Here is a 20,017-nt window from a genome sequence, read left to right on the forward strand (position 1 = left end):
TAAGGGAAACCCCTGTCACCGTGATCTTTCTCGCCTCTCCTTGCTCTCCCGTTTATTCCCCATTGCTGGCTCCGGTCTCCGCTGTCTGCTTACAGGCAGCTGTGGCATCCGGTAAACCTGCTGTAGCTGCCAGAGACAGCCCTCAGCCATAATCGCTGAACGCTTGCTTGTAGACAGGCTTAGTATGCAAACTGACGTCACAGGTAGACCACGGCGAATGGTAGAATGTTGACAGGTGAGTAACTGCTGATGTTTATGTGTAATTGGACAACCAACTTTAAATAAGATACGTTAAGCAAAAAGCGAAGCCGATCTCCTATAATGCAGATTACTATACAGTGCCTGATGTAAAGCCAGCACTATTTAGAATACAATATGTGCAGACACCGAACTTGCAGAGAATGCTGTGGAATTTTAACCTTGCAGAATTGTAAGGAGTATAAAGTCTTTTAACTCAGGTTAGGTAATGTAATGTATGTACACAGTGACTCCACCAGCAGAATAGTGAGTGCAGCTCTGGAGTATAGTGGAGGATGTAACTCAGGATCAGAACAGGATAAGTAATGTATGTACATAGTGACTCCACCAGCAGAATAGTGGGTGCAGCTCTGGAGTATAGTGGAGGATGTAACTCGGGATCAGTACAGGATAAGTAATGTATGTACATAGTGACTCCACCAGCAGAATAGTGAGTGCAGCTCTGGAGTATAATACAGGATGTAACTCAGGAGCAGTACAGGATAAGTAATGTATGTACACAGTGACTCCACCAGCAGAATAGTGAGTGCAGCTCTGGAGTATAGTGGAGGATGTAACTCGGGAGCAGTACAGGATATGTGATGTTTGGACACAGTGACTCCACTTTATATGTAAAATTGTGTACAAAGGCAGTCATTACATTTTTAATTGCCTTTGTTCATCTTTCACATTACCCCGCCATTGTAGAAAGCCTTTGTAGCCTTTTCTGCAGAGTTCACTTCCCCTCTTCATTGATAAAATTGGGAAGGAGATGCTGAAACCCCCAAATAAAGAGGAATCCATTCTGTTTAGCTCACCTCTGAACCCTGCTTTTTGGGAAAGTGTTTGCACCCTCCTAACTCTCTGGCACAAGGACTTGGGACTTCTTAGCTGTGACACTTAATCTCCCCACACCAGCTGTTGTCAGCGTGACGTGTTAGGCTGGTTTTTAATAGGGGGGACATTCTCTCTGATGATCTTGCAGGTGCCGTGTGCTGTCAGTGACAGTCAGGCTTCATGATGCTTAGTACCAGATAAGAACTCTAATCCGCCTGCCTGTTACTGACGTTCGAACTCTGGGAAATAGACCGCTGCCTTGTGTTATGCCGATTTGCCTTTACAGGAGCACGAAAATCCCAAAAAGTGTCATCCATTCTGTATTTTGTCATTGGTTGGGGTCTCTGCACCTGGATTACTAATCTTGCATGTGTTCATGTCACCACAGTGGACCTGTCACTTTAATACACTGGAGGCCGCCATATTGTTCCCTGAATCATTACCCCAAAAAATGTTGTGTGTAAAAAGGATCGTTCTCATCCAGCCCTCCCCCAATATATGATTATATTACAGCAAATGGTGGGAAGTCTGTGGTTTAGGTGCAGTGGTTCACCATAGACCCCCATACCTATTCAAGTAGGGGAAGAAAGAAGAATGTCTATTACAGGAATAATACCAATGGATTTTTATTACCTATCCATAGGTTAGGTAATAAGACTGATCATGAGGGTCTCTGCTGAGATTCCCACCGCTTTCAAGGAAAAGAGTCACGTATCTCGCTTTCCTCACAGCAGTCCAATAACTTTTCTGGATTTTAGTCCAAAAGTTGGACAGAATACACGTCTGTGTGCGTGTAGCCTTAGGGCTTATTCCGACGTGCATATATCGGCCAGGTTGTCACGCGCGGCCGCTATATGCTGTTCCTCTCTGCAGGGGGAGCAGGCGGGCCAAGAGCAGTGCACTGAACTTCCGCCCTTCGCCACTATTTGCAATGGGAGGAGCGGGTCAGGGGCGGAGCAAGGTTCTGCGCCCCTTCCCCCTCATTGCAAATAGCGGCGAAGGGCGGAGAGGGGGCTGGAGCTCAGTGCACTGCTCCCGGCTCACCTCAGCACCCTGCAGAGAGACAGCGTATATCGGCCGGAGGGAAAACCGCGCCGATATACGTACGTTGGAATAAGCCCTTGGAAAGTATTTACACAGGGCTTTTTTTTTTTTACATTCGAGTTCTGTGTGTTGCAAAACACATGTAACGCACATGTGAATAGAACCCATTCTTTTCTATGGGTTAACTTACATGAGGCTCACAACGAAAATGCAGTTGTGGAAAATTGCAGCATGTCCTATATTTGGGCAATTCTGTTCAAGAATCATGCATTATTTCGCATGTTAAGGCTATCTTTTTTTTTTTTCTTCTTACCATGTTAGTGTGATGCCTTTTATTTTTACTTTTGGAACAGCATGCTATTTTCACACCTGTGGATATCGCATGTACACTGATGTGATGCATTTTTCTTGCAAAGCACATCGCAACCACTGGTAAAATCGTAGGTTTCACGAGTGCAATATCCCACTCGCCCGTGTAACTACAGCCTTAGTCAAACACAATTCTCAACACCTTTAACCATCAGATCAAGCTCCGGCTTCACTTCTGTAACTGTAAAGCATCCGTCCCTACATTGAATTAAAGGGGTTGTTCCACCAAAATTCACTTAGAGCCTTTTTACACGGGGCTGATAAATCGTTCTGATTCTCGCATCCAGCCAGAATCTTAGCCATTATCGTTCAGTGTGAACGCATTCCCTTACTAAACGCCAAATGGGAATTCATGAGCTTCTCATTCGTTCTTCAATTTATGCATGGAGGAACATATTGTTCCGTGTAAACAGGCAGTTTATGAATGACAACCTGTTTACAGTGAATGGAAGCAGGTGGGCCTGAACAATCCCCGGCTGCTCCACCTCCATTCACTGAGCAATTCTTACTCCAGTGCGAAAGCACTGGAACGATTATTGCTGGGACAACCTGTCGGGCATCTGCACCTGACTGGAAACAAAAACCTCATACCGAAAGTCACCAGGTGAATAGAGGGGATAGTGCACATGCATGACCACCGCTCTATTCACTTCTGTAGAACACGCGGTGCATTTGGCTGTCTCCATACACCATTATTGGAGCAGTGATCACGCATGGACACCACACTGGAGGTGCGCTGTTCCTGTGTCCCCTGGAGGTCCAGCAATTAGTGTAGATGATAAAGTATTTAGGTGGGATAATTACTTTAATCTCCTTGTTATGCCTTCTGGTACCATTATATCATAGTTACAGCCAATATAATCATCTCACTGCATCTTGGTTGATCATGTATGACGTATATGCCCCCGTAGCCAATATTAGGAAGCCGTTTGTATAATGGACCTCTAGTATCTGATACATACATGTGTTCTTACTGCAGTGCTGGCATGCGGGAGGCCTCAGGCCACTGCCGTCTACAAAGTTTCTGAATATGCAAGAAGGTTTGGGGTGCCGGTCATCGCCGATGGTGGAATTCAGACGGTCGGACACATTGCAAAAGCTCTGGCCCTCGGCGCTTCCACAGGTAAATAGACCTTTATCTGGGTGATATGTTTTGTGTACACAAAAAGGGGTGAAAACTTAACAAGTTCACAGCGCTCTGTTATTGACACTTTATTTCTGTGCAGCCTTTTAAATGGCCCGGTGATCGGGCAAGAACGTTCCTAGGAATGTTCTTTGCCGAATTCTTGGGCTGAATGAATGTGCCGCCAGTCATCCACTCAGAGCAAAAGCTTGTTTATTTGATAATTGCATCTTTTATGCGGCACAAAAATATTGTCGTTGTCCATGATTGTTCTTCCTGTAATAAAGTCTGATTAGCATGTGTGAAGGTTGGACAAACCAGGATTGATCGTCTTGATCAGTGCCTGTCTGAGTAAAATTGATTAGTGTAAAATGACCCTTAGGCCGCCTGCAGACAGCCGGGTCGGATTCTGAGCCCCTGCAAGGACCAGCGCGGCACTCACCTCTCCCGCGGCTTCGGCTCTTTGATGTACCAGCAGCTGGTGCATGTGCAGAGCGGAGCCGGCGGCCGGGGAGTGACATGGCAATTAGCATTATTATACAAGCATTAACCCCTTCCCGCTCCAGGGTGTACCGGTACGTCCTGGCAGCCTGGTACTTCCCGCAACAGGGCGTACCGGTACGTCCTGGAGATAGCGCGGGATCACATAAGATCCAGCGCTATCCCGCAGCGGGGGGGCATCGGAGATGCGCCGCCCGCTGTTAACCCCTTCCCTGCCGCGATCTAAGTAGATCGCGGCAGGGAAAGAGTTCACAGAAGGATCGCGCTCCTTCTGTGTCTCCGGCCGGAACTCGCGATGTCATCGCGAGAGCCCGGCCTGTCGCCATGGTAACAGGACGCCAGACACTGGCGTCCTGTATTGCCTGTGCCTATAATCGCTGTATAAGCGATAAGGCATGGCAGAGCAGTAGCTCTGCCATGCCTTATACCAGCGATCATAGGCACAGTGTTGTAAGTCCCTCAGAGGGACTCAAATAGTATAAAAAAAAGAAAAGTGTAAAAAAAAGAAAAATGTTAAAAAAAAATGTAAAAAAACCCCCTTTTTTATGCTTTTTCTAATATTAGCATAAAAAAGGGGGAAAAAATTAAAACCCCACATATTTGGTATTGACGCGTCCGTAATGAAGTGTACAAAAAGTTGAACACCCTTTTTATTTTGTACGATAAAAAGCGTAAAAAACAACGCTAAAAAGCAGAGGCAAAATGCTAATTGGCAAAATGCTAATTTTTAGCATTTTGCCTCCCAAAAAATGAAATAAAAGGGATCAAAAAAGCCGTACATAAGCCCTCATAGAGCTCCGTACATAGAAAAATAAAAAAGTTACAGGACTTTGAATGCAGCTATAGAGGAAAAAAAAGATTTCCAAAAAAAAGTGTAAAAACCTAAAAAAAAATATAACAATTTTGGTATCGTTGTTACCGTACCGACCCGCAGAAAAAATTTAGTATGTCATTTACGCTGGATGATTAACGCTGTAAAAAAAAAGAAAAAGAAATCTATGGCAGAATTGATGCGTTTTCTCTCCCTGTTATCATTAAAAAAAAAATTAAAAAATTTTACGAGATTGTCTATGTACCCAAAAGTGGCACCGATTAAAAACTACAGCTCGCCACGCAAAAAACAAGCCCTTATACGGCCGCATCGACGGAAAAATAAAAAAGTTATGGCTTTTGAAAAATGGAGATGGAAAAATACCAAAAAATCGCTTGGTCCTCAACGCCAAAATAGGCCGTGTTATTAAGGGGTTAATAGCAGCGTTAGACCCCCCTCACACTGGCGTTTGCAGTAAACACAGCGCTTTTCAACGCTGAGTTTACTGCGATTTCAGCAGCGTGGCGTGCGTTATGCCAGCGTTTCGGCTGTGTTTTCAGCACAGCGGATAACGTAGCCAAGGAAGCTGAAAAAAATACTCGCCTAATAAACGCCGTCCGTGCAGGCTTCCAGGCACTTGTCTCTGCCTGCAGAGCATCTCTTGCTGGTAATAGGGTTTCAAGACCACGCCTCCAGCAAGAGATTGCCCAGATTGGCTGAGCCGTGAGCAATTCATTGAATGGCTGTGATTGATGCAGCCAGCACTGGCTGTAATTGGCGCAGGATTAGCCAATCTGAGCAATCTCTTGCTGGAGGCAGGGTCTTCAAACTCCATCACTAGCAAAAGATCCTTTGACAAGTGCCCGGAGCCCCGGAAAGCAGCTGCAGGGACCCGATGGCGGCAGCTAGGCGAGTATAGCTTTTTTTTTTGTAGTGCAGCTAGCGCTGCGTTTAGCGCTGCCCAAAACGTGCCACCAAGTTGTGTCGCATTGTCAGCAGCGCTGCTAACGCTGCCCCTTCATTTCAGTAGGCGAAGCAGAGCTGAAGGCAGGCAAAGATAGGACCTGCATCGCTGTCAAGTGTTGATGCTTGTGTGAACAGTCTCATTGAAATGAATAGGGGCTTTGTACAGTGTTTAGCGCTTTGCTAAAAAGGCAGCGCTAAACGCTGTAAACGAACGTCCCTGTGAGGGAGGCCTTGGACCACCACCGCACAGAAGTGTTTCTGCCCTGCAAAATGCAGCCAGAACCTTTACTTGTAATAACTTATTCCGCCGCGCTTGTTAAGCTACATTCTCATGGGTAAGCGAGATATCGGGCCAATGTGCGACTTTTTACGGTGATACGTTTTTGATAAAATTGCATCGCATTTGTGAAATTGCGATCTTCATTCGCATGAAAGGATCACAAGTATATCCCATTGACTTTAATGGGAAAAAAATCACATCACACTTGCATGCACATCGCATGGCATGCGAGTGCCGAATGATTTTTCTTTTCCAAGTTACCATAGGAAACGGGCAGTCCCTCATCCGGGAACACCCAAAAGTAGAACAAATTGTTCATATGAATAAATCCATTCAAAAGAATAGATTCACTCCTGTGAGTTTTTGTTATTTGTGTTAATAAGCCTTTGCCGGCCGCCATCAGTGTAGCCCTGCCTGCATTTTGCAGGGGAGAAACGCTTGTGTAATAGCAACCTTAGGCCTCCCGGCACACTAGTGTATTTAGTTCTGTGTGCTTTGTGTTATAATACACGGACCCATTATAGCCCATAGGTCTATACAGACTGCTGTTTTTTTTCACGCAGACTAAAAAAAACTGATCACATGTCCTATTCTTGTCCATATCCTAGACTAGAATTAGGACATAGAATGTGCGGGCCTACGGTATATAGGACAGCACATGGCCAGGTGTTCATGTGAGTTGTGCCCCAGCCTCCAGGGTGTAACTCAGGGACAGTTAATCAGCCATGTTTGTTGGAAACTGCTCCTATCTGTAGAAATCTGACAATTTCTTAGACATAGTAGTATACATTGCTGAAAAAAAAATTAAGGAAACCCTAATGTCGCCGGCAACATAACATTCACCATAGCGTCTTCAGACATTTTAACGTCTGTTACATGCACTCAGTGTGAATTTGCTGTCCTCCCTAAAGAGAACGGGAAGCACCCATGGTGGACCTGCCAATTCTAGTGTCTCCTGCTGAATGCCAACTAAGCTGAGCATGCAGGTCCCACTAGAGGACGTCGGGCCCTCATGGAGTCTGTGTATGATAGTTTGGTCAGTAGGCACTGGAGGTAGTTTTGTAGCGCTCCTCTTGTTCCTCCTATCCTGATGCTAGGTTGATGCCCGTCTGTCCAGCTCTCCTCGTGTCCTGCTATCTGCTTCACGCTCTTGTGCTCAGAGAGGCAGCCAACCTCCTTGTCCCCCACCATGGATGTGCTATCCTGGAGGAGCGGGATCACCTGTACAGCCTGATGAGGCTGCAGGTACCCCCCTCATGTACCAGTAGTGACACCAGCAGAACTACAGAATAATCTGTGAAGGAGGAGAGAGGAATAGTCTCCAGTCCCTTTTTGAGGGTGTTTCGCTGTTGTCTCTTCAGTGCGCCTGATATAACGTTCATTTACACCAAAGCAGGTGAAATGGATTCCCAATCCCTTCTGTCTCCTAACTAGACAGTTTGCTTTCCCTGAAGTGTAAGTAACTTAGTTTCAGAAAACCCCTTTAATGGAACATTTGAGCATAAACATATGACCCCAACTATGGATGACCAATCCAGAGGATAAGTCCTCAATAGTTTAATCGGAAAGGCTAACAGTTGATCAGCTATTTAAAGTGGCCACAGCATTTGTGTGAACATGGCTTTCACTTCAGTCCATACGAAGCACAGCCTTATACATTGTATAGCGTCTATCCCTGGTATTTCAGCACAATCCCAATTCACTTGCATGGGACTGAGCAGCTCTCGGGTCATGTGACCAATGAATGTGACATCACAGGCCTGAGAAGAGGCTGCAGAACTCGCCCAAATCCCATGGCCGCCTCAATCAGCTGGGATCCTGAGCGGTGGACCACCAGTGATCTATAATTGATGACCTATCCTTAAGATATTAAAGGAGTGTTCTTATCCCAGGTTTTCATGGCCGAGATGGGAAAACTTGACCCTGTGTTTCCGACAACGTGTCAAATAGTTGAGCACTTGAGTGTAGCTCTCATTGAACTTAATGGAAGTTACGGAAGCAGATTAGCACAATGCACTACTCTGTATCTGTATCTTACCGAGTTATGGAGAAAGTGCAGCATGCCGTGCTATGCTGTTTCCCTTCACTTCAGTTGGAGCTATGAAAAGAGCGCTGCACTGAAGCACTTTGCTCTTTTAGTAGTTACCAGCCATGTGACTGGTATCTATAGCAGTGGTTTCCCACCTGTGAAAAGCACAGATGGGAATACCCCTCTAATAGTTTAGTCCCAGAAAGCCCCTTTCATTTATTTGAGCAGAGTAGTAATTTGTAATAGTGACCCAACAATCACTTGTGCGCCAGACTTGTACTCAGAGCAATTGTCACTTCCCTTTCTTCACTGTTCTTAGCAGCTCATACAAAAACCATAGATCAGCATGGGGTGATCATGAGCAAAGTATTAAAGGGGCTGTTCCACTTCTTACTGTTTTCAAACAGCTCTGTACATTGCACAGTGGCCCAGGTTGGTACTGCAGGCTGAATCCTATTGAATAGGACCCAGGGTGCAGTACCAACCCTGTCCACTGCACAAGGTACAGAGTTGTCTGTAAACACCTAGCAGTGGGACAACCCCTTTAAGCTGCTCCGTTATGGAGATTCTATGTAATGTGGAGTATCCTGGGACAGGATGAGAGTTGATAACATTGGGTTGTTAGTGCATTTCCAGGTCTATAACCAGCTACTTGTTTGCAGTGATGATGGGGTCATTGTTGGCAGCGACCACAGAAGCTCCGGGTGAATACTTCTTCTCGGATGGCATACGGCTGAAGAAGTACCGTGGTATGGGCTCGCTAGACGCCATGGACAAGAACGTGAGCAGCCAGAAGAGATATTTCAGGTGAATTCTAGTTCCAAACTCTGTCACTTTGCACGATGGTGCCTCAGGGACCTCATTAATAGCTTTTTATTTCAGTGAGGCAGATAAGATTAAAGTGGCGCAGGGCGTGTCTGGCGCTGTACAGGACAAAGGATCCATCCACAAGTTTATCCCATATTTGATTGCTGGCATCCAGCACTCCTGCCAGGATATAGGCGCTAAGAGCTTAACGCAAGTCAGGTAAGTGATCAGCTCTCTGTTACATCCGAGAACACAACCGCTTCTCCTGTAGTGAATGAGCATCTGAGAACATTGTCTTGTGGATTCGAGACAGCTGGTAGGTGCACCGATGCGTCCTATAAACTATCCGCTTCATTGTAGGGCCATGATGTATGCTGGTGAGCTCAAGTTTGAGAAGAGAACCATGTCTGCACAGGTGGAGGGAGGCGTCCATGGGCTTCACTCGTAAGTTTCGTATCACATATTGCATTTGTTGTTCGGATGAATGCTTCTGTACTGTGCCCTTTCCAGTTTTCTCCACTGGAAACCTAACTCCCATTCACTTCAATGGGCCTCAGAGGCAACGCCAACCTGGGCTGCTGCACAACAGCCGGAGCTCTGTGCTTCCAGCACCGCAGTAGCTCGATGCGTTAGTGCAGGGGCCTGTTGGAATAGCTGGTCGTCTGAGGTCCTAGACGGCGGATCCCAGTTAATCAGCCATTTATGACCTATACTAAGAAGATCTAATCAACCCCTTAAGGATGCAACGATTTTTGGCGGTTTTGCATCTCCATTTTTCAAAAGCCATAACTTTTATTTTTTCGTCGACACGGCTGTATAAAGGTCAATTTACACGGGATGACTGTCTGGCAAACGATGCCTGCCACTCGTCCCTGTGTGTCCGCGCTCCTGTGCTGTCGCACGGGAGCTACTGCTGCTAGCTTGCTCACGGAGTGGCCAGCAGGGGGCAGGAAATTTCTCTCCTCTCGCTCCCCTGCCCCCCTCCATTGAGATACACAGCAGCCGTTCAGTACTGAACGGATGGTGTTTAAACTGAACAATCAGTTTAAACAGCAGCCATTCAGTACGAGTATGCTAATATGGAAAAGTACAAAAAAAAAACTTTTTTTTTTTTTTTTTCCTTACATTATTTTTAGCTTTTTTTTTTTTTTGTTTCCCTGTGGGGAACTTGCACCATAACACCTATGATCGCTATGATGAAGCATTGCAGGACTTCTGTCCTGCAATGCCTTATCACTTGTTACAGCGATCAGAGGCAATGGCAAAGCAGGTCGCCTGTAGCTGGCATCCTGTTGTAATCGCAGAGAGCCTGACGGATTGCCATGGCACCGCGAGAGTCTGATGGCATCACAGAGAGATCACGCTCCCTCTTTGAAGCCTTTACATGCCGCAATCTACATAGATCGCGGCAGGGAAGGTGTTAACAGCAGTTGTCGCTGTCCTCATGCACTCCACTGTTGCAGGGGGAGCCTGGCTATCGGTGACAGCTGGCTCCCACTGCCGGATAGCGCGGGATCTCTTCTGATCTTGTGCTATCCTCAGGGCGTAACTGTATGTCCTGTTGCGCTAAGTACCTCCCTGCCAAGACGTACAGTTAAAAAACGTACACTTGTGTTAGTGTTATCCCTATGAGCCTTGAATTCTGTACCTGTTAAAATTCACACGTCTTTACTTCAGAGACGCAAGGTTAAACTTCGCAGTGAACAGCTTTCTGCTGCAGCATTAAGGGCGTCTTATGGAATTGTTGCAGAGTTCTAATATACAGGAAATGCAGTTCTGCAATTATTAAAGTCTGCAGAAACAAAACCCATGCTGCAGTTAAACGCAACTAAATCCACATCTATGTAGCCTCCTGGGGCCAGTTCTGGCCCGTGTGAAAGGTCCCAAACAGTTTTTCTACACAGGATGATTATTGCTCAAAATGTGTTCAAATGGACGAACGTCAACGATAATCATCCCTTGTGAATACAAAAAAAATTATCTGTTCTGATCTCGTTATCGCTGAGATTGTCTGCATAAAAAATATCGCTGGATATAAATGCTCAGCGCTTCCCTCCTTGTATAAAGCCGGACGTGAAGTAGCATGGAACACTTCCATTACTGCATAGTTTACAGATTGCAGGGTCAGAGCCCGTTATACTGTAGCCGGCAGCTAAAGAGCCAGGGGTTGGTGAACGTGGCATAAAAGCTAAGTGCAGCATCTGAGTGAATGCAAATTGGCACTTCTGGAAACTCCTACATGAATGTAGTGAAGGCTGTATATGCCCAACGCAGCCATCGGCTCCCCTAACACTGATATTTTCCTCTGTCCTGGTACACCTTTATTTCAGCTGTGTAAGAAAGCGCAGCAGCATTTTCCTATGCATAAGGCTACTGTAAAGAAAACCTGGCCCATGGTGGAAGGTTTGTTACACGGAAGGCCTTGTGAGCACCATGTGCCACTGCAGGGGTCCGTTCACACACTGTGGAATGCAAGCTGACATTTCACAACAATGTAATTGAACAGTTTTACCAAACCGCATTCAGTCACTGCAGAAAATAGACAAGCTGGGGCTTCTCCACTCCACCGCATGCTCCGGCGCAGGAACACAACCATGGAGATGTCATTCATTCATTTCAACGAGTGATTTCTACAATGAAAATCTGCATGCGTTTTCCCACACATTTACTCTGCTGGAGTCACACAGCCATGTGCAAGTTGCACCCAGGATTCCCAGGCCCAACTCGTATTGAATGACACACGTCCGTGATGAACAAAAGTAGGACTTCTTTTTTCCACAGGGACTGATTAAAATCCATTTGTAGAGCATAATTGGCCATAATGGTTCTGTGTGCTGACCGTGAAATACATGGACTGCACACAGACCAAGCATATGACCATGTGAATACACCCTAAGGCTAATGACAGATGAACTTATTCTAGCTGCATTTATGTGCCTGTAATGTGGACTGCTATCCTGACTGACACTGAGCATCATCAATCCCTAAAATGGTTAGATTTGGGTCAGAACACTCGTCCGTATTATGGATGCAGCCTAAGGGTATGATCACACATTAGAGTCCTATAGTTAGGCTACAGGCTAGGAAAAGTGCTCAGCATACCAGTCAAACCTATCGGTAGGGCTTCATTCATCAGACAGAGGCCATCGGAATGGTATTTCTTTTAGGACTGTGCTTTCCTATACAGAGGGTTACGGTATAGTGTGCAGTTTACTTCTTACATTGCATATATGGTGACATATGTCAGAGCCTTCCTAACATACTTCCGGCTGAAGGCTCCGATCACAGCACGGAGCCTAAGTTTAATCATCTGTAATGGGGCAACCCCCATAGCTGAGTAGAGCAGATCAGTATGTCTCAGTATAGTAATTACTATGATCAGACTCTGATTTATTGTCTATTCATAAATATTTAAAGGAACACTTGAGGCAAAACCAATGCAAAGTTATACCTAGTTCAGGGCGGCAGGGGGCAGAACGTGAAAGGACACTAAAGAGTCTGTCGTGCTCTACCCCCTCAAGCATAAGGGTAGCAGGTTTGCCTCAACACCTCTAAGGCTATATTCACAAGGGTGAGAATCTCACGCAGGTTTTGTGCATTGCAAGACACACGAACATGAACTCCATGCTGTCGAATGGACTTATTCACATGAGCAATTTTCTTTTTCAAATTTATTTGCCCTTGTAGCGATGCTGCTAGGATACAAATCACAGCATCTTCTATCTTTTGACTTTCCCTCAGAACGCCTCGCCCATTGTTATTAATGGGACCATAAAAGACATGTGCATGCAAGGTTTAATATTGAAGTTAATGGGAAATCCTTGTGATCATCTGACGCACGTAAAACACACCTGAGGAGCGCAACGAGAGGCGTTTTGAATGAAAAATCTCGCACTCTCCCAGGTGAACGTAGCCCAATAGTGAACACTTAGTAATTGTTCCTTCCTCTTCCAGATATGAGAAGCGACTCTTTTAATGCTGCTGAACATCATCCTCCGCCACCGTCCACAGCACAGAATGTAACTGCTGCCTGCATTGCATGTCGTCTGCGAGGAGATCATCACACCAATCGCTGCCTTGTTCTCATGGGTCAGTCTTCATAAAAGGGGATTGTGGGTAATTAGAACATACTGTTTGTTGTTCTCACTGCTGCAACTGAAGTTTTACAATAAAAGTCTAAAATCTTCTGCGTTTTTCTATTGGGCCAGATGTAGAACAGAGCACTTGGGTCAAACCTGTTCAGTAAGAGGATAGTGGAAGATTCATAAAGCGGCATCAGTTGTGATTGGTCTTCTGCTGTACACCGTTGACCAGCAGGGGGCGTCCTCTGCTACACATCCAGATTTCAATAAACAAACAGTTCTCCTCTACTCCGTTACTGGGATTAAGGCAGCTGCGGTGACTCGTCTCTCACTGATCATAAAGTTATATGTGGCACAAGCATTGGGCTGTGAAGAACAAAGAACAGGCATGTGAATGGTACAAGGGGGTGATTTAATAAAGGGGCAGCTCCAGTTCTGAACAAAGATAGCTGCATCCACTTCTGAGTACCTGATGCACACTGCATTTCTATGCCTCATTAACCTAAAGGCCCTTTTACACACATAATGATTACTCCAAAGATGGGTTTCCAGCGATCGGTTTGCATAAACTACTAATTAATAATGCCAATTAGGTTATTAAAGCGTGTGAGCCGCCAGGAGCTATAATAAGAGAACAAGGTATATTCCCTTTGTTCTGCTGAAGGGCTGATAGCTGAGATAATGTTATCAACTCACCCTGCGGAGAAGACCGTGTGAAGTCCTGCTATCAGCTCTTCTACCGAACAATGGATTTTACACCGACCATAAAATAATCGTTCAGCAGAAAAGTGAAAGATGGGCACATTTACATGCAACGATTATCGCTCAAAAGATGGCTTTTGAGTGATAATCTTTGTATATAGAAGAGCCTTAAGACGCTACAGGCTGTTTTGATTAGCCAGTCATATCAGCATGCAGTGTATACCAAAGGTCCATTTACACGCAAAGACGATCACTCAAAATTCATCAGAAACTGACCCGTTTTGAGTTATCATTTTTGCATTAGGTACTAATGGGCTAATTAGCCCATTAGTAGCTTACTAGCTTCATTTGCATGTATTTAGAGAACAGCGGGTGTTCTGTTCCTTAAATACATCACTTTTGTTCTGCCATGGGCAGCAGCGCTGCCTGCGGAGAACACCGCATGCAGTCTGTCTTTTCAGGGACAACTGCTTTATGCTGATGGATGAAGAGTGCAAAGCAAGTGCACGATGGGCACACATTTACACGCAAGGACTATCGCTCAAAAGCTGTCATTTGGATGAATTTTGAGCGATAACCATTGTGTGTACATCAGTCTTTACGCAGTGTGCAGTATGGGAAGCAGAGCAGCCATCTTTGTTCATCCAGGCCCTGAGGGTTGCTAGAATGCGAGAGCGCTACTACACATTCAACATAGTAAGGACCTCTGAGCTTCATCTCATTTCTATAGTTCTGATCTAAACAGTATAAATGGGATCTTAATAGCCCCAGCTCATTAATGGGAGGAATTAAAGTGGTTTCCTAGGACTCCAATATCAATAACTTTAGCCTTAGAATAAATCATCAATCAGCAGCTGGTTAAAGAGACTGTGGCGCTTGGATGAGCACTGCAGCCTCTTCTGAGGCCAGCACCATCATATTCATTCAGCACGTGGTCAGAGCCGCTCAGTCCCATTCAAGTGAACGGGTCAGAGCTGCTACACCAGGCACCGCCACTACGAAATGTACAGCACTGTGCCTGGTATACAGTAAAGAGCCCAAGGACTATGGTCTCTCCAGCCAGCTAACGCCATCCATCTTAAGAAGCTTGTACCACAGTTGCAAGTTATTCCTTATCCACAGGGTGTGGGATCTCATTGCTGAGACCCCTGATGATCTTAAATGGGTGTCCCTCATCCTCCTCGCTGTGGGGTTTCTGCACCCCAACTTCTACAGTGAGGAGACTGAATGCAGCATCGATCACCTACTCTGTTCACACCACAGCGGGTGACATCACTGACAGGGGTGCAGAGCACAACAGTCCTATTCTCGAGATTGGCAGGGGTCTCTGGGGTGAGATCCCCAAGCCTGAAGATAGGAGATAACTTGCAATAGTAGTACAACCCTTTTAAGGATAGGCCATCAATAGTGGAGTCCAAGAAAACTGTCACAGGAAATGAAAGACTTCCTGCTGGAGTTCATCATGCGCAAGCATTTGTTTCCCATGAGATAAGTGCCACCAGATGTAAAGGCCACCGCTTATCAACTGCCTGTACGGTGTGCATGTAGGCCCATGGATTTTACTAGTGCCCTACAGACTCCTAATACGGCCGTATGTATGAGCAGTTTGAATACTGGAGATTACTATGTAGAGTCATGGGAAAACTACATAGACACATCCTGGCTGCTGTTGTATAAGGTGAGCAGGTATTTTGCCCGGGGGCACATATTTATTATCAGTACAATTCACTTACTGTGTCTTGAACCTCTACGGCCACTCCTTTCTCTCTCATAAACCTGGTGATGGCGGGGTCTAATCTCTCCACCCGGCTTCCTGTGCCCAGTACCAGGATTTCTGCCACAGGAAGAAAGATGGTTATACATGATGGATGGAGTAAGCTGGGCATGTGTGGCATCAATAAATGTCAGGATGATGACCATGAGAGGAAGGGGTTTTCCAGAAAATAACTATTAAATGACCTATCCTCAGGAATTTGATAGCTGATCAAGTGCCCATCATCAGCACTGTTACACACAGAGCTGCTGCTCTCATCCCTGTATAGTGGCCGGTGTTTGTAACAGCAGGCAGCAATTTTAATGAGGGGTTAAGAGGGAAAAAAAAAAAAGGCCTTTACCTATTTTGGGAACCAGCAGATGAAACAAGGATAAGCTTTCCACTGAAATGTCCTCATGAGAGCCCACCTAAATACAGAACAGATGAGGACCATAATATACAACATGGTTGGGAGACACATTTTTATTTAGGGGTCTGGCTAGGGACTCTTAAAATAAACCCAAGGCCTGTGCTTCTTCTCGTAAAGCATTAAAATAACAAAATTCCAGCAGCACTAGGGGGAGCTCAGGAGCTTACTGCAGACATATAATGGGAAATTTATAAATCTATGCCCAGTGAGCTCCCCTTACTGGTGAGGGGATTTGAATATAAACAGAAGTCCAACCCCTATAAAGATAGATTACAGAATTAAGAAAATTGGCACAATTTTACCGCTGAAAACAGTGTTGGAGTTACACTGTACTAATGAAATAGTTTAATATGCCAGACATGACATGAAAAGAAAAAAGTCGGAAGGAACATGCATGGAAACATCAGGTTCTGCGGGTCCATACTCACATTCCACTGCAGGATGCTGCGGGGTATCACAGCGCAGGGCCCCACTACGTGGTTTCCATTGATGATAAACCCAGTGGGGCTGTAACGCTCAATGAACACCACCTCTGGAGAGTCTCTTTCGAGACGCATAATCGTGGTTTTCTGGTACATTTCGTCTCCTGTCGGCGACAGTCGGTGAGATCTACTTTGTTGCCTACAAATTAAGTAACATTATTTAAAGTGCACCCCCCCCCCCCCCTCACAGCGGAGGCGGACCGTTTCTTCGAAAGTGTCTTTTGTAAATGGCAACCAATCAAGTTTTAACTTTCATTTCCAAAATTACACTGAGAAGATACAAGCTAAACCCTCATTGGTTGCTGCGGACAATAAATACACAAGGCCCGTTCTAGAAGGGGCAGTATATCACTTACCACGCATGTGCGCCGATGACCGGCCCAGATTTCACCAAGTGCAGAGCGGACAGCCGCAACAGAGGAAGCCCTAAGGAAGTTAAAGGAGCCATGGGGGGCAACTGGGCAGAACCCTGGAAAGGAAAAATACAATTACTGCAGGCAAAGCAATTTAAAGCATGGTCTTTGAAAAGAATGGGTGGCAGCGGGCAAGGGTGACCTCCACTCATACATGAACCACTGGGACCCCCGCTGTCAGGATTGACCTGAGCCGTGTAACAAGCAATGATCAACGAGGTTGGCGCTAGTTTGTTGGGCCTTCACACCAGGCGATTCAGAGTGGGTGATGAATGACTGTCTATACAATCGTTCATACCACATTGAGCATGGTAACTCTGCGAAGCACATCCCCCAATCACATGGGGAGATGTGCTGCCAAGAATGAGGATTTATCAGCCTGCAGAGACAACATGATCAGCTGATGAAAGAACGTTTGCTAATCTGTCGACTAATTGAAGTGCTGGATCCAGAACATGTATCCAAAAATACGTCACACCTACAGCCCGCGGCAACTGGTTCCTTTGCCGTTAGTCGCCGATGATCACACGCGCTTGACGATCCGAATCTTTTCAGATTGCCGTGCGTACGCTCTTCTATACAAGGCTATGGCACCGCAATGTAAGCGTCGGATTGCCATGCGGCATGTGATCTTCAGTAGCCGAAGGGACCAGGGAGCGGGTGAGTATTAAAAAAAATACATCACCCGGCTCCCCGAACAGCAGCATGACTTATTGTTTAGCGCTGAAGGTGACAGGGTCTTATTAACCGACAGGCTGGGTCACACGGTGGAAGTGCGTAAGCTGCGCAAATACGCCACTGAAACACGCTTTCACCCACATATTTTGTCCGCTCCTGTGTATTTGTGTACGCAAATGCAGTGCGTGTTTGTCCAACCAAAAGTTAAAAAAAAACGTACGAATTCCCATTGCTTTTCTTCGTCATACACAGCGAATATGTAGGTTTTCTGCGTATGTCGTGCGCATTTACACAAGACCATTGATTTCAATGGGTTCGTGGTGCACAAATGCGCACAAGATAGGTCACGCTGTGTATTTTTTCACGCAACGTGCAGTCGCATGAAAAATTATGCTCATCTGAAAGAATGCATTGAAATCAATGGCTTCCCTTCACTGTATATTGTGCGCGCAAAATCTGCAAGCGTAATATGCTACACAAACACTTGTGTGAATGAGCCCCTAGGGCGGATTCAGGCTGCTTCTACAGTCCGGATACAGTCAGCAGACTGCTGAGCGCTAAGGCCGGCTTCACATGTGCAATACAGAGAATGGAGCCCATCGATTTCAATGGATTCATTCACATTTTTCGGATTTTGCGTTTGCATTTCAGTCATGTGCAAAAAAAAAAAAAATTGAATGTGTTCTATTTTTCTGCATATTTTCCATAGAAGTCAATGGGGTTGCACAAATGTGTGCAACCCCATAGGCAAGGAGATGCGTTAAACACTGCGTAACTCAGCGAGGAAAAAAAAAGACCTGGAACTAATTAGCCATTTCAAATCAGTGTGTTTGCGTGCCGTTCGCTAATGATTATGTTCTGCGCGCAGAAAACGTACATTTAAATATGCCGATGCACACACAAAAAACAGGGTTTTTTCGCAAAAATTAAGTGAGCAGGTGCACTTGTGCTTCTGCAAAATAAGCTGAAAACCGTACGGCGCAAAAGTCTTATAAACTAGAAGTTTTTCAGCACATTATATGGTATATTAAATAGTAACATTGAGAAATACATCTCGTCCCGCAAATAAAGCTCAGACAGCGACGGCGATGGAAAAATAAGAATAAGGGCGCCTTCACACTTGCGGTCGCAAAATGTTGCAGCGCTTTTTTTACGCGTCAATGGGACTTTCTAATGTTAAAAACGCATCGCACAAAAATCGCAAGTTTGTCCGATGCATTTTTAACATTATAAAGTCCTATTGACGGTCGAGTTAAAAGAAAAACGCAGCGATATCGCGATCGCAACTGTGAAGGCGCCCTTAGGATTTCGTTTTTGAAAATGGGGAGAAAATGACAGGTTGCGTTAATAAGGATTCTATAATCCCATCTCATGGGTCCGTCTTGATACGCTGATCCCTGGGAGCCGCCATGACAGAACATCACACAATAAAACATTTAAAGATCCCATCACTGAGGCGCCTCCAACCTCCTGTCAGCAACTTCCAATGACAGGAGGAAAAAGAATCCACAAACTAACAGATCTGCAAACAAGCCACAGAGCTGACAATCTAATGGATGATGATTAATCAGCAGTGCAAACAGAGTGCTCCATACTGCAAAACCCACACAGCATCCAGGACAGAGAAGCCACGTAAAGGAAATATCTCACCTATAGAAGTATCAGCTGCATAACCAGCCTCCTGCACATGTATGTCCTTGTACACACAACATGGCCGCCAGGACACGACACTTATCATAGAGAACACCCAGTGCACAGCTCCCCGCAGCATCTGCTCGCTGCTCCCCCCTGTGGTTGGGAGTGGAATAGATTCTGCGTAGACATATTTACAGCGTGAGTTAACTGTACTTGTACACAGTGGGCCCCGTTTATCAAAACTGTCCAAGGAAGACCTGTCCTTGTTACCCATAGCAACCAATCACAGCGTAACAGGTAAAATGTAAGCTGCGCTGTGATTGGTTGTTATTTCTTATACGGCTGAGGTAAAATGAAAGCTGTGCTGTGATTGGTTGCTATCGGAAAGAAAAATTAATTTTCTTTTACAGTTTTGATAAATGAGGCCTAAATTTTATTTTATTGTTTTTGAATGGGTTATTTCACACAAGCAAATTTTCGCTCAGACTCATGGTCCTAGTAAGAAATATCACTGCATGTCCCATTTTTGGGAGATTCTTCATTATTTTCTATGGGAGAATTTAAAAAAACATATCGTACTTGCGCGTCATGTGATCTGCCTGCAAGCGCGATATGTTTTATGTGCAACTATGAGGACCGCATGAAAAAAAGGAAGCGCAGAGCAGAGAAAAACGCACAAGAAAATCGAATGGAAAAAGGTCATTTTTTCATGGACCAAAAGTGCCTGCGCCATTGTAAATAAGGCCTCCCGCACACGGGATTCCGCCTCCGGATGCTGCAGCAAATCCAGCACATAGCATGCTATGTCCACAATGCGATTTCCTGCCCATGAGTGGAA

General features: G+C 45.4%; 2 protein-coding genes across 4 annotated transcripts in view; one reads left to right on the forward strand and one right to left on the reverse strand.

Annotated features, from left to right (window-relative positions):
• Nucleotides 1-13,190, forward strand: part of IMPDH2 (inosine monophosphate dehydrogenase 2) — a 27,989-nt gene extending 14,799 nt beyond the window's left edge. For both annotated transcript variants that reach the window (XM_066596792.1, XM_066596793.1), the window contains 5 exons: nucleotides 3,467-3,610; nucleotides 8,860-9,004; nucleotides 9,080-9,223; nucleotides 9,365-9,448; nucleotides 12,959-13,190. In XM_066596792.1, the coding sequence (XP_066452889.1) occupies nucleotides 3,467-3,610; nucleotides 8,860-9,004; nucleotides 9,080-9,223; nucleotides 9,365-9,448; nucleotides 12,959-12,980 (539 nt within the window). In that variant the 3' untranslated portion in view covers nucleotides 12,981-13,190. The remainder of the gene's footprint in view (nucleotides 1-3,466; nucleotides 3,611-8,859; nucleotides 9,005-9,079; nucleotides 9,224-9,364; nucleotides 9,449-12,958) is intronic.
• NDUFAF3 (NADH:ubiquinone oxidoreductase complex assembly factor 3) lies at nucleotides 12,661-19,278 on the reverse strand. Of its 2 annotated transcripts, none has more exons than XM_066596794.1 (6): nucleotides 19,195-19,278; nucleotides 16,810-16,922; nucleotides 16,400-16,592; nucleotides 15,903-15,969; nucleotides 15,522-15,622; nucleotides 12,661-13,452 (listed from the first exon to the last, which is right to left on the reverse strand). In XM_066596794.1, exons 2-6 carry the CDS (start codon nucleotides 16,899-16,901, stop codon nucleotides 13,372-13,374), a joined length of 534 nt encoding a protein of 177 aa, XP_066452891.1. In that variant the 5' UTR covers nucleotides 16,902-16,922; nucleotides 19,195-19,278; the 3' UTR covers nucleotides 12,661-13,371. The 2 variants fall into 2 exon arrangements, with proteins under 2 accessions (XP_066452891.1, XP_066452892.1); XM_066596795.1 differs by having other exon boundaries at nucleotides 19,199-19,249.
• Nucleotides 19,279-20,017: the final 739 nt, after the last annotated feature.

Source organism: Eleutherodactylus coqui, chromosome 3 (assembly GCF_035609145.1).
Source record: "Eleutherodactylus coqui strain aEleCoq1 chromosome 3, aEleCoq1.hap1, whole genome shotgun sequence".
Lineage (NCBI taxonomy): Eukaryota > Metazoa > Chordata > Amphibia > Anura > Eleutherodactylidae > Eleutherodactylus > Eleutherodactylus coqui.

Excerpts from the sequence above, each read along its gene's own strand:
- NDUFAF3 (XM_066596794.1), bottom strand. The coding sequence starts at position 16,901 with ATGGCTCCTTTAACTTCCTTAGGGCTTCCTCTGTTGCGGCTGTCCGCT. Across the intron at positions 16,593-16,809 it reads GTCATCGGCGCACATGCGTG|GCAACAAAGTAGATCTCACC; the intron begins GTAAGTGATATA and ends CTTAATTTGTAG. Across the intron at positions 15,623-15,902 it reads TCTGCTGGTTCCCAAAATAG|AAATCCTGGTACTGGGCACA; the intron begins GTAAAGGCCTTT and ends TTCCTGTGGCAG.